At 49.6% G+C, this 18041-nt stretch overlaps 1 protein-coding gene and 1 non-coding gene across 7 annotated transcripts in view; both read left to right on the top strand.

The window, feature by feature from the left end:
- Arrb1 (arrestin beta 1) overlaps positions 1-16964 on the top strand; it is a 76461-nt gene extending 59497 nt beyond the window's left edge. For 4 of the 6 annotated variants that reach the window (XM_020155492.2, XM_020155486.2, XM_020155501.2 and 1 more), the window contains exons 9-16: positions 390-474; positions 1177-1249; positions 2736-2873; positions 4031-4114; positions 5305-5328; positions 8728-8798; positions 9572-9623; positions 10896-16964. In XM_020155492.2, the coding sequence (XP_020011081.1) occupies positions 390-474; positions 1177-1249; positions 2736-2873; positions 4031-4114; positions 5305-5328; positions 8728-8798; positions 9572-9623; positions 10896-11007 (639 nt within the window). In that variant the 3' untranslated portion in view covers positions 11008-16964. Of the gene's footprint in view, positions 1-389; positions 475-1176; positions 1250-2735; positions 2874-4030; positions 4115-5304; positions 5329-8727; positions 8799-9571; positions 9624-9765; positions 9831-10895 lie in introns of all 6 variants that reach the window. The other 2 variants (XM_074082792.1, XM_074082776.1) reach the window with 2 other exon arrangements.
- On the top strand, positions 561-662 carry LOC141416305 (U6 spliceosomal RNA). Its single transcript, XR_012441071.1, has one exon. It is a non-coding gene; the product is annotated as a U6 spliceosomal RNA (small nuclear RNA).
- Positions 16965-18041: the final 1077 nt, after the last annotated feature.

Below are 18041 nucleotides of genomic sequence, written 5' to 3' on the forward strand. Positions count from 1 at the left end.
CCAGAGCCTGTAGGGACTCAAGACATCACCTTATCTAACCCCTCATTGTACAGAGGGGGAAACTGAGGCTTATATAACCTGCCCAACACCATTACTGCCATTATTGCTATTTCTATTGTTGTCATTATTGCTGGTGGCCAGGACGGGACCGATGCTGGGATAATCACCTTCGAATTCCGTTATCTTTCAAGTATCCTATAAGGGAACCAAAGCTAATATACTTGGTGGCTTGAGTGCCACCTTTCCATTAATGGGATGTGTCTCACAAACTTGGAGCCAAGGTTAGAATAAGCAAGGTTTGGGAAAGCCCAGAAGGACCTTTTCTCCATCCTCTTTACCTAGAACATTGGTGTCTTTCTGGTCTACATTGTCCCTTCTTCTGCCCTCAGATCTATTACCATGGAGAACCCATCAGTGTCAATGTCCATGTCACCAACAACACCAACAAGACTGTGAAGAAGATCAAGATCTCGGGTACTGTGGGGAAAGAGTCAGCTTGGGGGGTGGGTAGAGGAAACCCTCCCAAGGGTTGTGATAGCTGATGACTTGCCCTTTTAAAAGTCTATAGGCAGCACATATATAAAATTGGAACAATACAGAGAAGGGTAGCATGGCCCCTGCACAAGTATGAAATGCAAATTCGTAAAGTAGTCCATAAAAAAAAAAAGTCTGTAATAAGATGGGTGCAGTGGTTCACACCTGTAATTTCAGCTACTCAGGAAGTAGAAGTAGGAAGATCATAGTCTAGATCTGGCCTGGGCAAAAGCATGGAATCCTATCTGAAGAACAACTAAAATAAAAGGGAATGGGGTGTGGCTCAAGTGGTAAGTGCTTACCTGGTGAGTGTGAGGCCCTGAGTTTAAACCCCAGTACCTGCAGCAGCGGGGGAGGAATGTGGTAACTACCACCAATAACTTCTGAGGTCCAGGGCCTGCCCTGAGCCTAAGAGTTTGAGGGGACTTTCAGCTGGTTCCTTGGGCTGCTCATGGCCAGGCAATGGGTTTACTGTTCAGACCACCTCTCCTCACAGGTTTCCTTGGCAAAGCTGTTCTGGAAGAGACATCGCCTTTGGTTATGGAAGGGAATGGGTGTTTGGGGGGCTCCCCCTTGGGTGGACTCGGACCATTTCCTGGGGCTGAGCATCCTCAATGTGCCTGCTTCCTTCTCCATCCCCAGTGCGCCAGTATGCCGACATCTGCCTCTTTAACACGGCGCAGTACAAGTGCCCTGTGGCCCTGGAGGAGGCTGAGTAAGTGCACATGGGCCTTGGAATGTGGGACTGAGTGGGAAAAAGAGAAGCTCTAGGTTCAGTCGCAGGCCCAGGTAGCTCCTCTCCTGCAGCAGGCTAGGCCTCAGCCTTCCTTGTCACTCAGAGTAAATGATGTGAAAGAGCCTTCGAGAACCACCTGAATTAATTACAAGGCAATGCACACTACAGTCAAGGATAAGGTCCACTAAAACCAGAATGACAAAGCAAGAGCTAACAAGTGAAAGGGAACTGGAATTGTGGAGAGAGAATAGTTACACTGTACCAGAAACCTTGGTGGAAGGGAGACACTTCCTCAGAGCCAAGGTCAAGGCAGTAACAGTTTTCCATTTCTGATAAAGGAGTGATTTAGCTCATTGGCTGTAAGGGGTTATGTGTGGGAGGGTAGACAGTAAGTATAGAAAAACCAAAAAAAAAGCCTAGGTTTGAGGAACATTACCAAGGTTGAGTGTGGAACTTTGTCTCTGGCTTGTTGGAAGATAAGCTGAGAGATCTCAAGTGAAACACCTTCAGTTACCTGAAGGAAATGCGTACTCTCAGTAGAAGACATGCCCATGTTTTTCTCTTAGCCCTGCAAATAATTTGTTTTGGCAGTTGCACTTCAGTTATTTTACACATATATGTGGAATTGTGTCTAATTGCAATGTTAATTTTTAGACTTAAAAATTGTATTTTTTTGTGACTTAAAAACATTTTAAAATGTGATGTGTGGTCTTTGAGATAGTTTTTAGTGGCCTATAGGTGAATATGTGATGATTAGACCTAACATCTCCCAATCCACTGTTGATTAAAAACAAAACCAAAGCCTTCAGACAGAGATTCCTGCTGGGAGTGTGGTGAAGTTATGTAGAGCCAGAGTGATGTGCAGTCTCCAGAGCGGGGCCCTGAGTCCTAAGATGTACCACACAGTTGGGAGGGGAGCTATTTGCACTCCTCATGGAGCCCTCTAGAGTTGGGACTACTACCAGCCTGGTATGTGGATGAGGTATGACTTGCTAGGCTCATTGTGCTAGCAGGAGATAGCCACACAGCCAAGGTCAACTCCAGGACTAGCTCACTGTCTGCTGCATGCAGCTGTCTTGTTGGAAAGAGAAAGGAGACAGAGAGCAAAAACAAGTAAAAACTGAACAGTCTAAATATGCCATGATGGATCAATATGTAATCAAGGCAGTCAAGTTTAATTGCAGAACCCAGGTGGTGGGCTTGTAGATGTTCAGTAGCTTCATTCGTGGTTTGTTATGTAGCATGTACTGCTTAGCATTATGCTATTTCCTAGCTCAGGGTTATCCTGTTTGTGCGAGGTGTAGATGCTCCTCTTTTGGGGTACTCTGCTAGATCATGGTCCCTGCATCTGGGGACAGAGGTTACCTTAGGCACAGCCAGTCTAGATGTCCTAGATGGGTTGGGACTGAGGGCTAGAACTGGCTGTGGGGAGGGACATTTCCACACTTGGCTCCCTTGTCCCCAGTGACACAGTGGCACCCAGCTCAACATTCTGCAAGGTCTACACGCTGACCCCCTTCCTGGCCAACAATCGAGAGAAGCGGGGCCTTGCCCTGGATGGGAAGCTCAAGCATGAAGACACGAACCTGGCTTCCAGCACCCTGTGAGGACTGCTATTTTAATCCCAGACTCCTGGTGCCTTTCCCTCAGGGTGGCCCCACTCTTCTTGGTCTCACCAGTATGATGACAAGGCTCAGGCTGTCCTCTTCCCCCAGCCTTATCCCACCTGTCCTTAGGAACTTCACCAGTCAGAGAGGTCATTCCCCTACTCCCACCTACCCAGAAAATAACAGGAACCACTAGACCCAACTTGCTTAGGCAGTGCCAGTCCTGCCAGCTGGCCCATGGAGAGACAGCTAGAAGGCTTCCTGCAAGAGGTGGCAGCTCCTGACCTGGAATCCTGAGCAAGCTAGAATGTGTCCCTGAGGCCAAGCAAGGGGTGGGGGAGTGGCTCCTGGAAGGGTCCTAGCAAAAGGGGATGAATAAGGGCTTGGGGAGTCTGGAGGGACTGGGCAGTATGCTGGGCAGATCAGATGCGGATGCCCTTCCACATCAGGGGCCCAAGGCCATCTGGTCACTTTTGACCCATGGCACCACTGGGCCCTCAGAGTCACCCCACTGTAGCACAGCCCTGAAGGGGTCCTTATCTCAGTCTCCCTGCCAAGGTTTGGCCTTTTGGCCTTTGGCTTTGGCCTCTCTCTGTGGTACCCCTGCCACCACTCCTAGTCAAGACTCTTGGCTTGGGCCAGACCATTTCTTCATCATCCCCTACACAGGCTGCTCATGTACCTAGTCTGGCTCAAAGTCTATCTATACTCAAAACCCAGGTGATGGGGGTACCCCTTCCTCAGAAATGTCCTTCCCTTCCCACCCAGCCCCAGCTGCCCCCGCCTCACTCTGAACACCCAGCCTCCTTTCTGCCCATGGGTTGCTGAGCACAAGACTGGGTAGTGACGTGAATCCATGGGATACTAGGGTCCACCCTCGCTGTACTGAGGGGACACTGGCCAGGCATGGAGGGAGGGAGGCTGGCCAGAGCCACAGAACCAGGGTATCGCCCACCAGATGTGGAATTCAGGGCCCAAGTTGCAGCTCAGAGGACACAACTCACCTTTTTCACCTCCTCTGTTGGCCATAGTAGCTGAGTGGCCCAGGAGCAGAGTGGGTAGTGGTGTCGCTTACTGCAGCGTCCCCCACTACTCTTGTTGTATCTTGCCTACCGGTGAGCCTATGGACCAGCTCTCCTGTGTCACCTTGCAGGTTGAGGGAAGGTGCCAACCGTGAGATCCTGGGAATCATTGTTTCCTACAAAGTGAAAGTGAAGTTGGTGGTGTCTCGGGGCGGGTGAGTGCCCTAGTCAGTCCAAGACCCCTGAGTGCAGAGGGGTCTGCAGCTCCCTGCTGCATCCTACCTATTTGCCTGACTTTTTAGGTGCATCCTCCTGTGGGGCCTTCTTCCTTCCCATTCTTCTTCCTGCTCCTGTTCCACCCCTTCCCTCTCTTCTTCCTCCCTTGGCCCCCAGCCACTCTCTTCCCTCCCATGTTTCCATGTCTCTCTTCCTTCTCTTTATCCAGGGTTGGGCCTGGAACTGAGGATTTGGCACAGCCTGGGAAGGGCAGGGCCATACATCCTCAGAGTTTGTATCGTGGGTCCAGGGACTGCCATGCCTTGGGGCACAGTGTCCACCCCCTCTTTTGTCTTTAGCTGTTTTGGAAAAACAGCTAAAGGGCTTCATAATCCCAGAGCTAGATTGGGATTTGTTAGCTTGGTAGACTTTCCCATTTTATAGATGGAGAAATGGAAACTCAAACAGTTCCTCAGTTATTCCCTGAACCCTCCTCCTCCCATCTCAGGTCATGGGCCAGGTGCTGGGGTCACAGCAGAGGACCAGACATATTCCTTACCTTAACTGTAATTTGGTGGAAGCTCAGAAAAAAACCCCATTTCCCCTTGCACTGGGCCTATATGCTGTATACTGAGAATTATGGTTTTTAATTTGTTAAGGGGATTTCTTTTTTTCTAATTTACTTTATATATTTCTGTAGAGAGATTGAAAAATGAAGTAACGTTAGACATTAAGTCCATTTTTAATGAGAAAAATGGCTCTGCATGTGGTAGTATATAATACAAACTGTATATTGTAGGATATCTCTAAATCCCAAATCCCAAGCTCTGTGTCTTGTGATCTTGCTGGACTCACAGTTGTCCATATGCTCCTGCTGTCCCTGGAAGGAAGTACTTCCTTCTTCCATTAGATAGTCAGGGAGTGGAGGTTAGTTCTTACGCCCTCTTCACAGATGAAGATCCTGAGGCCCAGGGAGTCTGCTGAGCCTGGCCTGTAATTTATCCCCTGCTAGCTGATGCTACCTATGTCAGTGCCCTGGGTGGGTGGTCAGAACTATACAAGAGTGGGGAGTGTGTCTCTTGGGTTTGCTCTCTGCTGGGCAGCAGAGGTGGTGAATAAATTTGCTTTCTCTTTTCTTCCACTCTGCACTCTCTCCTGACCACTTCTCCTGCCTCACTCACCCACCCAGCCTGTTGGGAGATCTTGCATCCAGGTAAAGTCCCTCCTTTGCCCTGCTTGAACCATTTTCCTGGAGAGCTCAGGGACCATTGGCCTGGCTGACCAGAACCACAGGGCACTGGGTTGGAAGGAATCTAGTGGTCATTTTAGATCGCAGGCTCAGGTCTATGCTGGGGCTAGAAACCTCTCCCAGAGGGACTAGGGGGACATGGCTCGATGTAAAGTGCCTAACCCTACTCTTCCATCCCACTCAAGTGACAGAGACTTTATTAGACAGCAGTGATCTGGGGAGTGGCCCCAGGTGGGCCAACTGAATTACTGATTATCTGAATTATAAGATGTTTAGAAGAAATGTAGGCTTTGTGACTTTCAAACTTTTGCACTGCTGACAATTCACTGCTGGCTGAGTCGGGCCCTTAGAAGACCCACTTTTGTAGACAAGATTTCCTTGTACCCAATCTGATGGACTTACACTTCCAAAACTGTGTGTATTGACCATGGCAGTTTGGTCTCCCCTGTCACAAGATGGCAACGTTGCTCATCCTAAGAAATCTGAGCCCAATTTGAGAGGCAAAATTAATTCAGTTCAGCTCAGTATAATTCAGAAAGACTTTCTGAGTCCAAACTTGCACCCAGGCTTGTGCTGGTGCTGAAGTCCCAAGAGGAGTCAGAAGCACCCCTGCTCTTTATTGCTCACAGCCTGGTGAAAGGTTAAGGTCCAGATTCAGCCACATCCTGCATGGCCATAGTGAAGACTGGCAAACTCAGTCTTCACCAGCTTCCATTGGATGACTCACTGTTCCAGGAAAACCTAGGGAAGATCCCTCTGGAAGAAAAAAATAATAAAAATAAAAAAGCCTAAAAAACCAAACAGAAAGAAAAAGAAAAAAAAAAGCCAAATTGTTTTGACAGCCTATCACCCCTCCCCACTATGTTCCCATTGAGAGGAAGTAAGGATTCTGACAGGCACAAGCTTCACAGCTTAATCATGTCTTACCTGTATCTTCTAGAAGTTCAGTGGTACTAGACAGTAGGCATTACCCACATTTTCCAGATAAGTTTAGGGAGTCTAGAGATGTAAACTGTACCATCAGTGAGTGGCAGGGCTGGCTTGTCCCTGACCACACCGTTCTCCAACCCTTCCCCCTTCCTAGCTGAGCCTGGGCAACAAGATCAGTAAAATGTGCTCTGCCTGGAGGCACTCACAATCAAGGAGGGGGTGGTGTCCTAGAATGATGCCACCCCTGATCCTTCAGGGCCCTTTTTGTCAATTCTTCAGCTGTTACATGGTGGCTAAAGAGCTGAATTATGGAGCTAGAATCATCAACCACTTACCAGTAGTAACTGTGCAGCCTTAGGCAAGAGACTTTAATCTTCTCATGCCTAATTTTCCCAGTCTATACACTGGGGATAATAATAGGGTTGCTGTGAGCATTAAAAGAGCTACTTGGGAGGCTGAGATCAGGAGGATCTCGATTCAAGGCCAGCCTGGGAAAATAGCTTGCAAGATCCCATCTCCAAAATAACCAGAGCAAGAGGCGGAGTGTCTACTTTGCAAGCTTGAAGCCCTGGGTTCAAACCCCAGGCCCACCCCCTTCTCCCCGCCAAAAGAATAAAGTCTAAGGATGGGCTTGGAAGTCCTCGGCACAGAGTCAGTACTGTGCCCAGGGTCTGCTTTTATTATCAGTGACAGAGACAAGAGCAGAGAAAGTCTGGTCACTAGCACCGGCTGGAAGCCGGTTCTTCCCCAGGCCCCTCTCCTCTGCCCTCTACAAGGTGTCAGACTCTATACGTGATATGGAGAGCCCTCGACCCTGGGTTCCCTCTAGCCTGGCTTGATGACACTGACCTCAGCAGTGCTTTGTCCAGATGGCAGGGCACTATGGTCACCTGAGCACTTCTACAGGAGCCTCCTCTGGTGTTGGGAGAGAGGTGGAGTTAGAGTGGGAGGGTCTCCCAAACTCTTAAGTTGATACAAGAAAGAGTAGGAAATACTCTGGAGTTAGTAGGTATAGGTAAGAACTTTCTCAATGAAACCCCAGCAGCACAGCAACTAAGAGATAGCATAGATAAATGGGACCTCATAAAACTAAAAAGCTTCTGTGCATCAAAAGAAATGGTCTCTAAACTGAAGAGAACACCCACAGAGTGGGAGAAAATATTTGCCAGCTATACATCAGACAAAGGACTGATAACCAGAATATACAGGGAACTTAAAAAACTAAATTCTCCCAAAACTAATGAACCAATAAAGAAATGGGCATGTGAACTAAACAGAACTTTCTCAAAAGAAGAAATTCAAATGGCCAGAAAACACGTGAAAAAATGCTCACCATCTCTAGCAATAAAGGAAATGCAAATTAAAACCACGCTAAGATTCCACCTCACCCCTGTTAGAATAGCCATCATCAGCAACACCACCAACAACAGGTGTTGGCGAGGATGCGGGGTAAAAGGAACCCTCTTACACTGTTGGTGGGAATATAAACTAGTACAACCACTCTGGAAAAAAATTTGGAGGCTACTTAAAAAGCTGGACATCGATCTACCATTTGATCCAGCAATACCACTCTTGGGGATATACCCAAAAGACTGTGACACAGGTTACTCCAGAGGCACCTGCACACCCATGTTTATTGCGGCACTATTCACAATAGCCAAGTTATGGAAACAGCCAAGATGCCCCACCACTGACGAATGGATTAAGAAAATGTGGTATCTGTACACAATGGAATTTTATGCAGCCATGAAGAAGAATGAAATGTTATCATTCGCTGGTAAATGGATGGAATTAGAGAACATCATTCTGAGTGAGGTTAGCCTGGCCCAAAAGACCAAAAATCGTATGCTCTCCCTCATATGCGGACATTAGATCAAGGGCAAACACAACAAGGGGATTGGACTATGAGCACATGATAAAAGCGAGAGCACACAAGGGAGGGGTGAGGATAGGTAAGACACCTAAAAAACTAGCTAGCATTTGTTGCCCTTAACGCAGAGAAACTAAAGCAGATACCTTAAAGCAACTGAGGCCAATAGGAAAAGGGGAACAGGTACTAGAGAAAAGGTTAGATCAAGAAGAATTAACCTAGAAGGAGACACCCACGCACAGGAAATCAATGTGAGTCAATGCCCTGTATAGCTATCCTTATCTCAACCAGCAAAAACCCTTGCTCCTTCCTATTACTGCTTATACTCTCTCTACAACAAAATTAGAAATAAGGGCAAAATAGTTTCTGCTGGGTATTGGGGGGGGAGAGGGAGGGGGTGGAGTGGGTGGTAAGGGAGGGGGTGGGGGCAGGGGGGAGAAATGAACCAATCCTTGTATGCACATGAATAATAAAAGAAAAATGAAAAAAAAAAAAAAGAGTGGGAGGGTCTCACAGCCTTAAGGCTCACCTCCAGGATTGCTGGGTTTCTGTCTGTGTTTCAGTGACGTGGCTGTGGAACTGCCCTTCACCTTAATGCACCCCAAGCCCAAAGAGGAACCCCCACATCGGGAAGGTGAGCAGGATCCGTGGGTCATTGAGATGACTCCTTTCTCCATCAGCTGCCATACTACCCCGTTACCCCACCTCTCACTGGGTTAACCTTGAGCTCAGTGTCACCCTTTCCCTAGCTCCCCAGGGCCTTTTGTGGGACCCACAGCTCCTATTTGCTTTTGACCCCACTAGAAGACTGCAAGCCCTGGGTCTTGTTCTCCAAGTGAGAGGGAGGCTGGAAGCAGAGGATGGAAATGTACCCAGGCAGGGGCTGGGTCACAATTAGAAGTAGGGGAAGGAGCTGCATGGATAAGATGACCTGTGGACATGCCACTTCCATGTGGTTTTCAAATGATAACAGATTGGTCACTTGCCATTGAATCTAAGACTGTTTCATTGAAAGGGAAAGCATGTATCACCAAGAATGTGCTCCCACAATTAGACTATGAAGTGCCACCAACTGTAAAACACACCCAAAGTTCAAAGAGGTTAAAATGTGAAAAAAACATTGTCTTAGACTTAGTGAAACTCCAGCTGACAAGAAATTAATCTAAGTCATGTTGGAGACCTGTCTGTGAAGCAGGTCTGCAGTGCACATCCGGGGCTCTCCAGCACCCCCTGCCTTTAAGATGATTTGGTGTTGTACCTACACCTGGGACCTTTCCTTCTTCTTGTCCCCTACCCATCTTAGCCTACTGGTCCCAGGATGAGAGCTTGTCCCACCTGTCCCCACCCTCACCCCTTATTCCTCATCCCCCCACTAACCTCTGGGCACCTTGGCTGCCCTGTGTTCAGTTCCAGAAAACGAAGCACCAGTAGACACCAATCTCATAGAACTTGACACGAAGTAAGCCAAACCCTGCCTGTAGCTACCTGGGGGGCGGGCCCGGGGGCGGGGCGGAGGGTCCATTTGCATATATGCTTATTAACCCCTGAGAAGCAACTGGTCTAACCTGTCTGTTGAGAGCCGCCTCTGCTCGCCTCTTCAGCAACCTGCTTGCCTGCATGTGACTTGAAGGACCCTCCGTGCCTGTTCCTCTCCTGCCTTGGTGGGGTCTGTCTTCCTCCCTCGTCCTTGCACGTCCGTCAGTCCGTTCGTCCATCCTCAGCACCTGTTCAGCTCGCACTGGGCTGGTTGGGATCCTGGGCTTGGCTCTGGCCCTGCCCATGCCCAACTGGCTTTGGGGTGGGAAAGGGTCTGGGTCCTGTTGCTTCTGACTCCTGAGGACCAACAGACGTGGATTTCCCTGCGATGGAAGGCCATCGGGGCACCTGACAGTGGCCAGAGAGGGGGAGGACCTGGGCCAACAGCACGAATCACCTCCCGGGCCAAGAGGCTTTCTCGCTCCAGCTCCAAAAGCCACCCTTCCTTTGTCCCCGGGAGAAATCTGGGATCCGAGGTCTCAAGTCACCCCTACAGGATGCCCCATGGAGCTGGCTGAACTCCATGGAGCAGGGGACTTGGGGGTGCCCCTGCCTGGTCCTAAGTGCACGTGTGTGTGTGTGTGTGTGTGTGTGTGTGTGTGTGTGTGTGTGTTAGAGGGGAAACAGTCCTTAGTCCTGCAGCCCCACTTGGGCATCCCTTACCCTACCCTGCCTCTGTCCCCTATGTAGATTCACTAGTCTCCTGCCCCTATGCATGATCCTACAGGAGGTATCATGTGAGCTGATATTTCCTGGGAGAAAGGGCCTTTGTGGCTTTTGCTTCCATTGAGTCCAATCCTTGGGGGATTCAAAACAGGTAGTGAAATAATGGGTGGCCTGGCCTCTCACAGTGAGAATGATTTCTTCTGTTGGCCTCAGAGTTACACTGCTCCCCATATTTGACATGCCCCACCCCCTCAAGAATAGGGTCACTTTTCTAGCCCTTGGCATGACAGCCAAGCTTATGCCCCCTCTAGCCTTTCACAACTTTCCCAAGTCCATATGTGACTGTCCCTATATCCACTGGTGGACCTGGCAGGCCTTTCTGCTCAAGGTCAGCCTCAGAGGCCAGAGACCTTGGAGAGAGTGGTTTATGTCCTGGGTCCCTCTGTGTCACATCTGGCCAGGCCTCTGGATATGCCTAACAATCTCTGCCCCTAGAAACATGCCACATTTTCCTTGTCTCTCCCACCAGTGATGACGACATTGTATTTGAGGACTTTGCCCGCCAGAGACTGAAAGGCATGAAAGATGACAAGGAGGAAGAAGAGGATGGTACTGGCTCTCCACACCTCAACGACAGATAGACTGGGGCTGGCCCTCCCTCCGGGCGGCTCCAGGTCCACTTTCTTGCACTCGGATGCTTACTCGTTGTCTTCCCGTTCTGGTTTCCCTTCCCCTTTGTTCTTCCAGTTTCTACCAGGGGCCCCCATACCCACCATCAAAGGGGGTCCTTCCCTAGAAGGTGGTCTTCCAGGTCTCAGTGATGAACTCTGGCCTCAGGACTGGCTCCAAATCACCATGCCAAAAGGACCACCACCTTCACTCCTCTTTCTGCGGTCACCTGTCCTCCCCACTTTTCATGCTCACTCCCAGAAAGGCCACCACAGCCCTGGGCCTTGGGACTTGCCTTGAGACAGGGAGCAAAAGGGGGAGGGTGAAGCAGGAGGGGTGCAGTGATGGTGGGCATGACGGCATGGGGGTGGGCACGAGGGCTCAAGACACACAAGATGCCTGCAGTCCTAGGCGGTGACATAGTTCTGGCAGCTAAAAGGTGACAGTATTGAGGGCAAGCCCTTTCTGGCTGGAAGGGCAGAACTGTGGTTAGATTCTTAATACCTTTTTTGCAGTTCAGACCCACAAAGACCCTTTCTACCCTCATCCTTGGCCCATGTCCCTGTGTCTGATAGTGACATTGGTGAAGGTACATAGAGCCTAAGAATGGAGAAAATCAATGGACACTTTTTTATCAGCAGATACCTAGATTGAGGCATGCTGCGTGACCTAGCCACTTGTATTTCAGTATTGTCAAGATGTGACATCTTAGCTACTTTGTATTTTGTGTGTGGACCCATCTGTAACTACATGCCCAGAGAGAGGAAGGGGGTCTTCAGCAAGCATCAGCCCCTGGCAGTGAACTGAAGCTTCTGACATGGCTTTCAGAGATGGGGCAGTGGTGATAAGATGGGAGTCCACCATATATCCCTTCCTTGGTGGGCCTAGATGATCATGCAGTAAGCAAAGCTGGAGGACCAGAGGCAGTGGGTCCCCACTGTTGCCTTGGAGAGCCCCCTATAGTTCTCCAGGGCTGGGCTGGGCTGGCCATGCAAACCACCGTCCCCACCATCAAAGAGGGTCCTTTCCCAGAAGGTGGCAGGCTCCATCGAGATGCCCGCTCCCAGATGGAAGGAGGTTGTTTTGCTTTCCTTGGGGGAACTGATGACCCTAGTACTTCCCAGTGTCATGGGAACCTACTACCCATTGGCTGGTGGTGAATGGGACCTGTGCCATTTCCCAGGGCAATAGGGCAGACAAGAGATAAGTAGAAAGTGTTCAAAGTTATCCTTGTCTGATCTTGATGCTAACTTCTTATGTGACCTTGGGCAAGTTCCTTCACCTCTTTGGGCTTCAGATCCTCACTGGGAAAGCCCAGGAGTTTGACCAGATCATCCCAAAGGGTTGCCAGCTCTTGCTACTGAGAACCTGTGAGCATTACAGCAGTTGGTCTACAGGTGGAGCCCAAGCTGCTGATTGTTCCGTTCCCCTCCAGAGGGGATTCACCGAACCTCAGAGGTGGCATGGATGACAGCACCTAGTCCATTCTTCAAGTCTAGGAAGGGCCTTTGTTGGTCTCATAAGGGTTGCCTGATTCAAGCTGGAGCCATAGCCTTCATGAACTGCTCTGCCCTAGGTCCTAAATATCACAAGGATTTGCTGAGGCTTGGGTGGGGTGAGGGCTTGTGATAGGGTCTCCAGGACCACACAAAACCCCCTGAAGATGTGGAAACCCTGAGGTTTACTCAGGCAAATGTACTGATTAGCTGGGCAAAGGGCTCTCTCCCTTCTATCTAGTCCTATACTTGACCAAAAAGCAAGATCACAACATTTTGTTTGAGTTGGATTCCAACTCAAACACATCCAGGGATGTTCTGTGCAACTATTTCTCATGGCCAAATGACCCTGTCACCTAGCCTGACCCTGCTCCTTCTAAATCTCATGGGCAGTCAGCCTAAGAGACCCCTTCTCAGGTCAGAACTTAGTCAGCTGGGGGCAGTCATACTCTTAGTCCTGGGATCCTAGCTGCAGGTGCCCCAGGCATCCAGCCCCTGCTGGAGCTTGCTGGGCTGTTTGCATCTCACCTAGGCACCTGTAGAATTGATGAAATTCTAGAACAGTGCATGGCAAGCACTTCCTCTGAACTCTTTAGCATTTGTGGTAACTGCTCCCCAGCAGACCTCTGTCCCCATCTTCAGCATGTGCACACAAAGGGTTTCCCAGGCTGGCTTCTTGAGCTTCCTACACCTGCACATCCCACTCACCTTTTGGATTTATCCCAGTGTTAACTGAAATTCCTCCAGCTGCAGGGAAATGCCTGATTCTTCCAGCCAGGACTGCCCAAGACCAACGGTCAAATTCATTGGAAGCTAAACTGACCACCCTTGCTGAAATTATCTTTATGCCCAGCACTAGAAACACTGAAATTAGTCCATCCCAACCCCTGTCCTTAGGAGGGTCATGGTTAGGGGAAAGTTATAGGGAGAAATAATAAGAGGGCCATTGCATTCAAGGCTCCTTGGCTGCTGCTGGTCCATATAGTGCCTTGGTGTGAAGTAGGACACAATGACCCTTCCGGGTGGATTCAGACCCATGCTAGAATGCACAGCCTTGTGAGTGACACCTGGATTTCAGCAACATTTGCCCTTTGGCCAGGTGCCCTTCTACACAACTGTGTGCTGCAGAGGGCCAACTGTGGGACACAGAAGGCAAAGTGGCTTTTGGTCTCTTCCTGAGGAGAACCCAGATGTCTTTCCAGACTTCTGGTCAGCTCCAGACACCACACCCTCTTTAGTATTACTCCTCCCCACCCCAACACAACTGAGTGCTTCTCTGCAGGGTCTCTCTATTCTAGAAGGTCAACTTGGCCAAGTGAAACCTTGGGGTGAAACAGGGTGGGGAGCCTCACTAGACCCCTGGCACTAACCCATTGCATTGGCCACTTCTGTGCTGAGCATTCAGGGCCTGTGCCAACCAAGAAGTCCCACACTGGGACTTTCCAGTGGGCCGTGAAGGTGACATGCCAATGCCAGTATGGGCAGGAAGGAAGAACATGCCCTGGGTAAAAGTCCAACAAGCATAGGGCCAGCTAGACTTGCTTAGTGTAGCAACCAAGAATTTGGCTGGACCCCTGGCCTCCACTTCCAAGCCTAGATAGGGTAGGGTGGGCTTATCTTGTTTGAGTCCAGTGGAAGAGCTGCTGACAAGCTGGTTCCCACATGGGGCAGTGAAAGGAATGCTATCCTGAAGGTCCCCAGTGTCACCTCTCAGTCCTGTCTGTCACCAACAAGCTGGGTGGCCTTGAGTAAGAACTCAACTTCTTGGACTCAGTTTCCCTAACTGAAGTGGAACAGAAATCCCTTCCTTGCCTGACTCAAGGAAGTACCGTGAAGCTCAGATAAAAGTCAGTGGCCAGTGCTTGGAAAGTTTCAAACTGTTGCAGGGGTGGCCTGCCACTACAGAGCATGGCCCAAGGTCACATAGGAAGTTTGCTGTGGGCTGAGCCCACTGCCCATCAGTTTTCTCTTTGCCCTGCTTCTCATTTAGGTAGATGTCAACCAGAATGAGAAGCCAGAACTTGGCCTTGGTGACCCAACTGGGAGAAAAGTGTAGACACTGTTTCAGAATGCCATGCCCAAGGACCAAGGTCCCAGCAATCAGGACAGGGAGGGAACACAGAGTGATTGGGGGATAGGGGCCTTTTGATCCTTCCAGGCCTAGAGTCACCCACATCTCCCACCTCTCAGAGCTAAATAAGCTTTGGCTCTGACCTTAGGTCAAGGAGTTGAATCCATTGTCCAATCAAAGAAATCCAAGGGTGAGGGGAGATAGAAAGTGCCTGCTCCAGGGCTGGTGTAATAGCTCAAGTGGTAGAGTGTCTGCCTAGCAAGCGTGAGGCCTTGAGTTCAAACTCCAGTACCACCTCCCCCCCCCCAAAAAAAAAAGAAAAGAAAAAGAAATTGCCTCCTTGTTCCCTTCAAAGTATGAGGCTCTGTCTGGGATCAACTGAGCTACCACAGCGTCTTGGTGACCCTTGGTGGGAGGGGTGGTCCTCAGGCCCAGTGAAAGCCCAGGCCTCTTGCCCTTAGAACTGAGCCCTGGTTTATCTACAGTGGGGTTTCTGTGGCCCAGATAGGCAGAAACTCCAGCCTTTGGCTAGGGCCTGTCCATGCCCACTCATCTAGGAGGAAATGATTAAGCCCAATTTTGAACTCATAGGGTCTCATGGTCCCAGGCCTCTGTGCCTTTTAGGATACTTTTCAGACTAAATGAGACCCCCCTGATCCTCATTCCTACAGCCTGCCTTGGGCCTGGAGTTTTGCCATTCTGGCCCAGGCATCACTTTTTCCATTTTTCCTGGATGAAGTGGCCTACCTATGGGGGGGATCTCCACCTCTACCACTCCCCTGCAGGGGCACTATAAACTACCTTTAATGGGAGGCCTCTCCCAACTTGTCACCCGAAAAGGGAAGTCAAAGCACAGGTCCCTGGGACCCCTGATTTATAGATACTCTGATACAGTGGTTTTCTAACCAGGTACTATGGAGTGGAATCCCTGATATTCCACAGAACTTTGTCAGGGGCTGCTATGGGGGTGGAAACGATAGGAATGGGGGCAAAGGCTGAGACTCCAGCCCTCCCGCCATTCCCACTTCCACCAGAACAACTGCTTTTATCTCTCTTGCCTATTGAGGTTTCGCTTTTATTTTGATGAAAAACTTCAAACCACCATTCTGAGGTTTGATCTTAGACCAGCAAGCAGAGGTTCTATTCTTGCTTTTCATGTTGAAATGGCTCTAGCCATTCCAGCACTTTGTATTGGAACTTGGGTCTCAGGCTCAAGCATTTGCGCGCACACACACACACACACACACACACAGAGTAGTTTCCTAACTGACCCACCCTGAAGTTCTTGCCTGGAATTGATTTGGGAATGGCCTGGTGCTCAGTGAGGAAGGGGCTTGATCCTTGATATTGTTCCATGCAGCATGGGGACCATGGAGCAAGGAAACAGACCCAACTCCCACCCAGGGCTTGTATCTGCACCCCTGGGTGACACCCAGCTTCTGGCCTAGGTCTTCGAGATGACAGGAGGAGCAGGGTGATGGGAGTAGAGGAACCCAGAGCCAGGTTTCTCTTTACATACAGCCAGATGGGCAGAAATCCAAATTCATATAAGAGACACATAGAGGTAAGACTTTTCTGACAAAAGCCCCTCTCTTGAGAGCAGGATTCCACAGAGACCTTTTAAGTAGCATGCGTCCCTTGAGTAATGCTAATAGGATTCTGTCCCCACATTTGTGGATGACCAAATTTGTGGACAAGAAGAGAGGTTGGACCCCCACTTGCACTCTCCTGAATTGTCTCCCTGCCTGCCCCTCTGCCAGGGCCCCTTAAGGCGACTCACTAGCAGGTGGGCACTTTGGTAAGACCTGAACCGGCCCTTGGCATCTAGTCCTGCCTGAACCCCCCTCTCAGGGCATTGCCATCTGCACCAGAGAGAGCCAGCTGGTACTTCATATTCAGTTCAAGTGTGCCCTTGGAGATGGGGCTAGTGCCAGGCTCCGCCCACCTCACAAGGCTAGTTCAAAGGCCACAGGTGGTAGCATATGAGAGGCAGGTGAGGCCTAGGCCTGAGTTAACGACCTGTAGAGCCCTCAGCAGCATGAAGGCAGGATGTGCCCTCTCTTCCTGGGCGTCTCTGCTATGTGTTAAGGTCCAGTCACGAGGCTGCAAGGCTGCCTCTTTCTGGGGAGTGAGAGCTGGCATGTGTGTGTTCTAGGTGTGGCTGGAATGGTCTTTGGGTCTGTGGCCCTTCTGTGAAGTGACTATTTGTGACACTTTCATTCCTGGACCACTTCCAGGTTAACCTGTTACCTGTGGCATTCTTTATTCTGTCAGATAAGTTATTAGAGTTTATTCAGCTCCAACAGGACAAATGAACAAAAGAACCATAAATAAAGGCCATTAAAGATCTTTTGTGACAGAGGTTGCTGGCCATGGTAGTTTTTTTGGCTTTGCTTTTGTTTTTGTTTGTTTGTGTTGGGCATTGGGGATTGAACTCAGGGTCTTTCATATGCTAGGCAAGAGCTCTACTACTGAGCCCTTTTGTCTCACTAACTTTGCTTGGTCCATCTTGGATATGCAATCTTTTTGCCTCCACCTCCTGAGTAGCTGGGATTACAGACAGGCACCACCATGCCTAGCTCTGGCTGTGCTTTTATTTCTGTCTTATACATCCCCAGCATTACATAGACCAGGAAGTACCACCCTGCTGACCTGGACTGGATTTGGCATTTTTGTCCTTTGTCTTTGGGCCCCAATCCAACTTGGTCCTTGTGCCCACTTCTTAAGACTGCCAAGAACTGTTCTTCTATCCCTCCCTGTCACAGTCCAGCCTTATGGCCTTGGGGAAGCTGCAAAGCCTCTGACATCTCTCAGAACCCATTGGATTCCCTGCTTCGCTCCTGACATGTAGCCCCCTCCCCCATCTTCTACCTTAGCACCATTGCCATGTTAACTGGAGCCCACCCCAGTGCCAGCTCTGACTCTTATTCCATTCCCACTGCCTGCTCTGCTGGGTCTTCTTCCTGGGTCACTTCCATTTGCTAAGTCTTACCTGCTACCTGGGCTAACAGAGCACATGGGAGGGTAGGTACCTAGGGGAGAACAAGTCAACATTCTAATAGATAATGCATAGTTCTAACATGAAAGGGAGAGGTCCACGAATATAAGATCTTTCCTAAAAATGATTATGCAATGAAAACTATCTTTTACATTCCTGTACAAATAGTGGCCAGAAGGTAGCTCGTTCCCTTCCAGCATTGGGGAGACTTTTGCATTTGAACCAGTAGACTGGAGCTAGGGCTTTTTTTCTGCTGCTCTACCCCATGGACTGTAACTGTCCCAGTCTAGAAAAACAGAACCTATGCCAGGAGTTTGCTCATGGTGGTGTTGGGCATTGAACCCAGGGTCTTGCACATGCCCTGCAAGCACTCTACCACTGAGCTATAACCCCTGTCCTATGCCTGGAGTCTAACTGAGGAAATAGGTTATTAAGATGTTG

This window comes from Castor canadensis, chromosome 1 (assembly GCF_047511655.1).
Source record: "Castor canadensis chromosome 1, mCasCan1.hap1v2, whole genome shotgun sequence".
Classification (NCBI taxonomy): domain Eukaryota; kingdom Metazoa; phylum Chordata; class Mammalia; order Rodentia; family Castoridae; genus Castor; species Castor canadensis.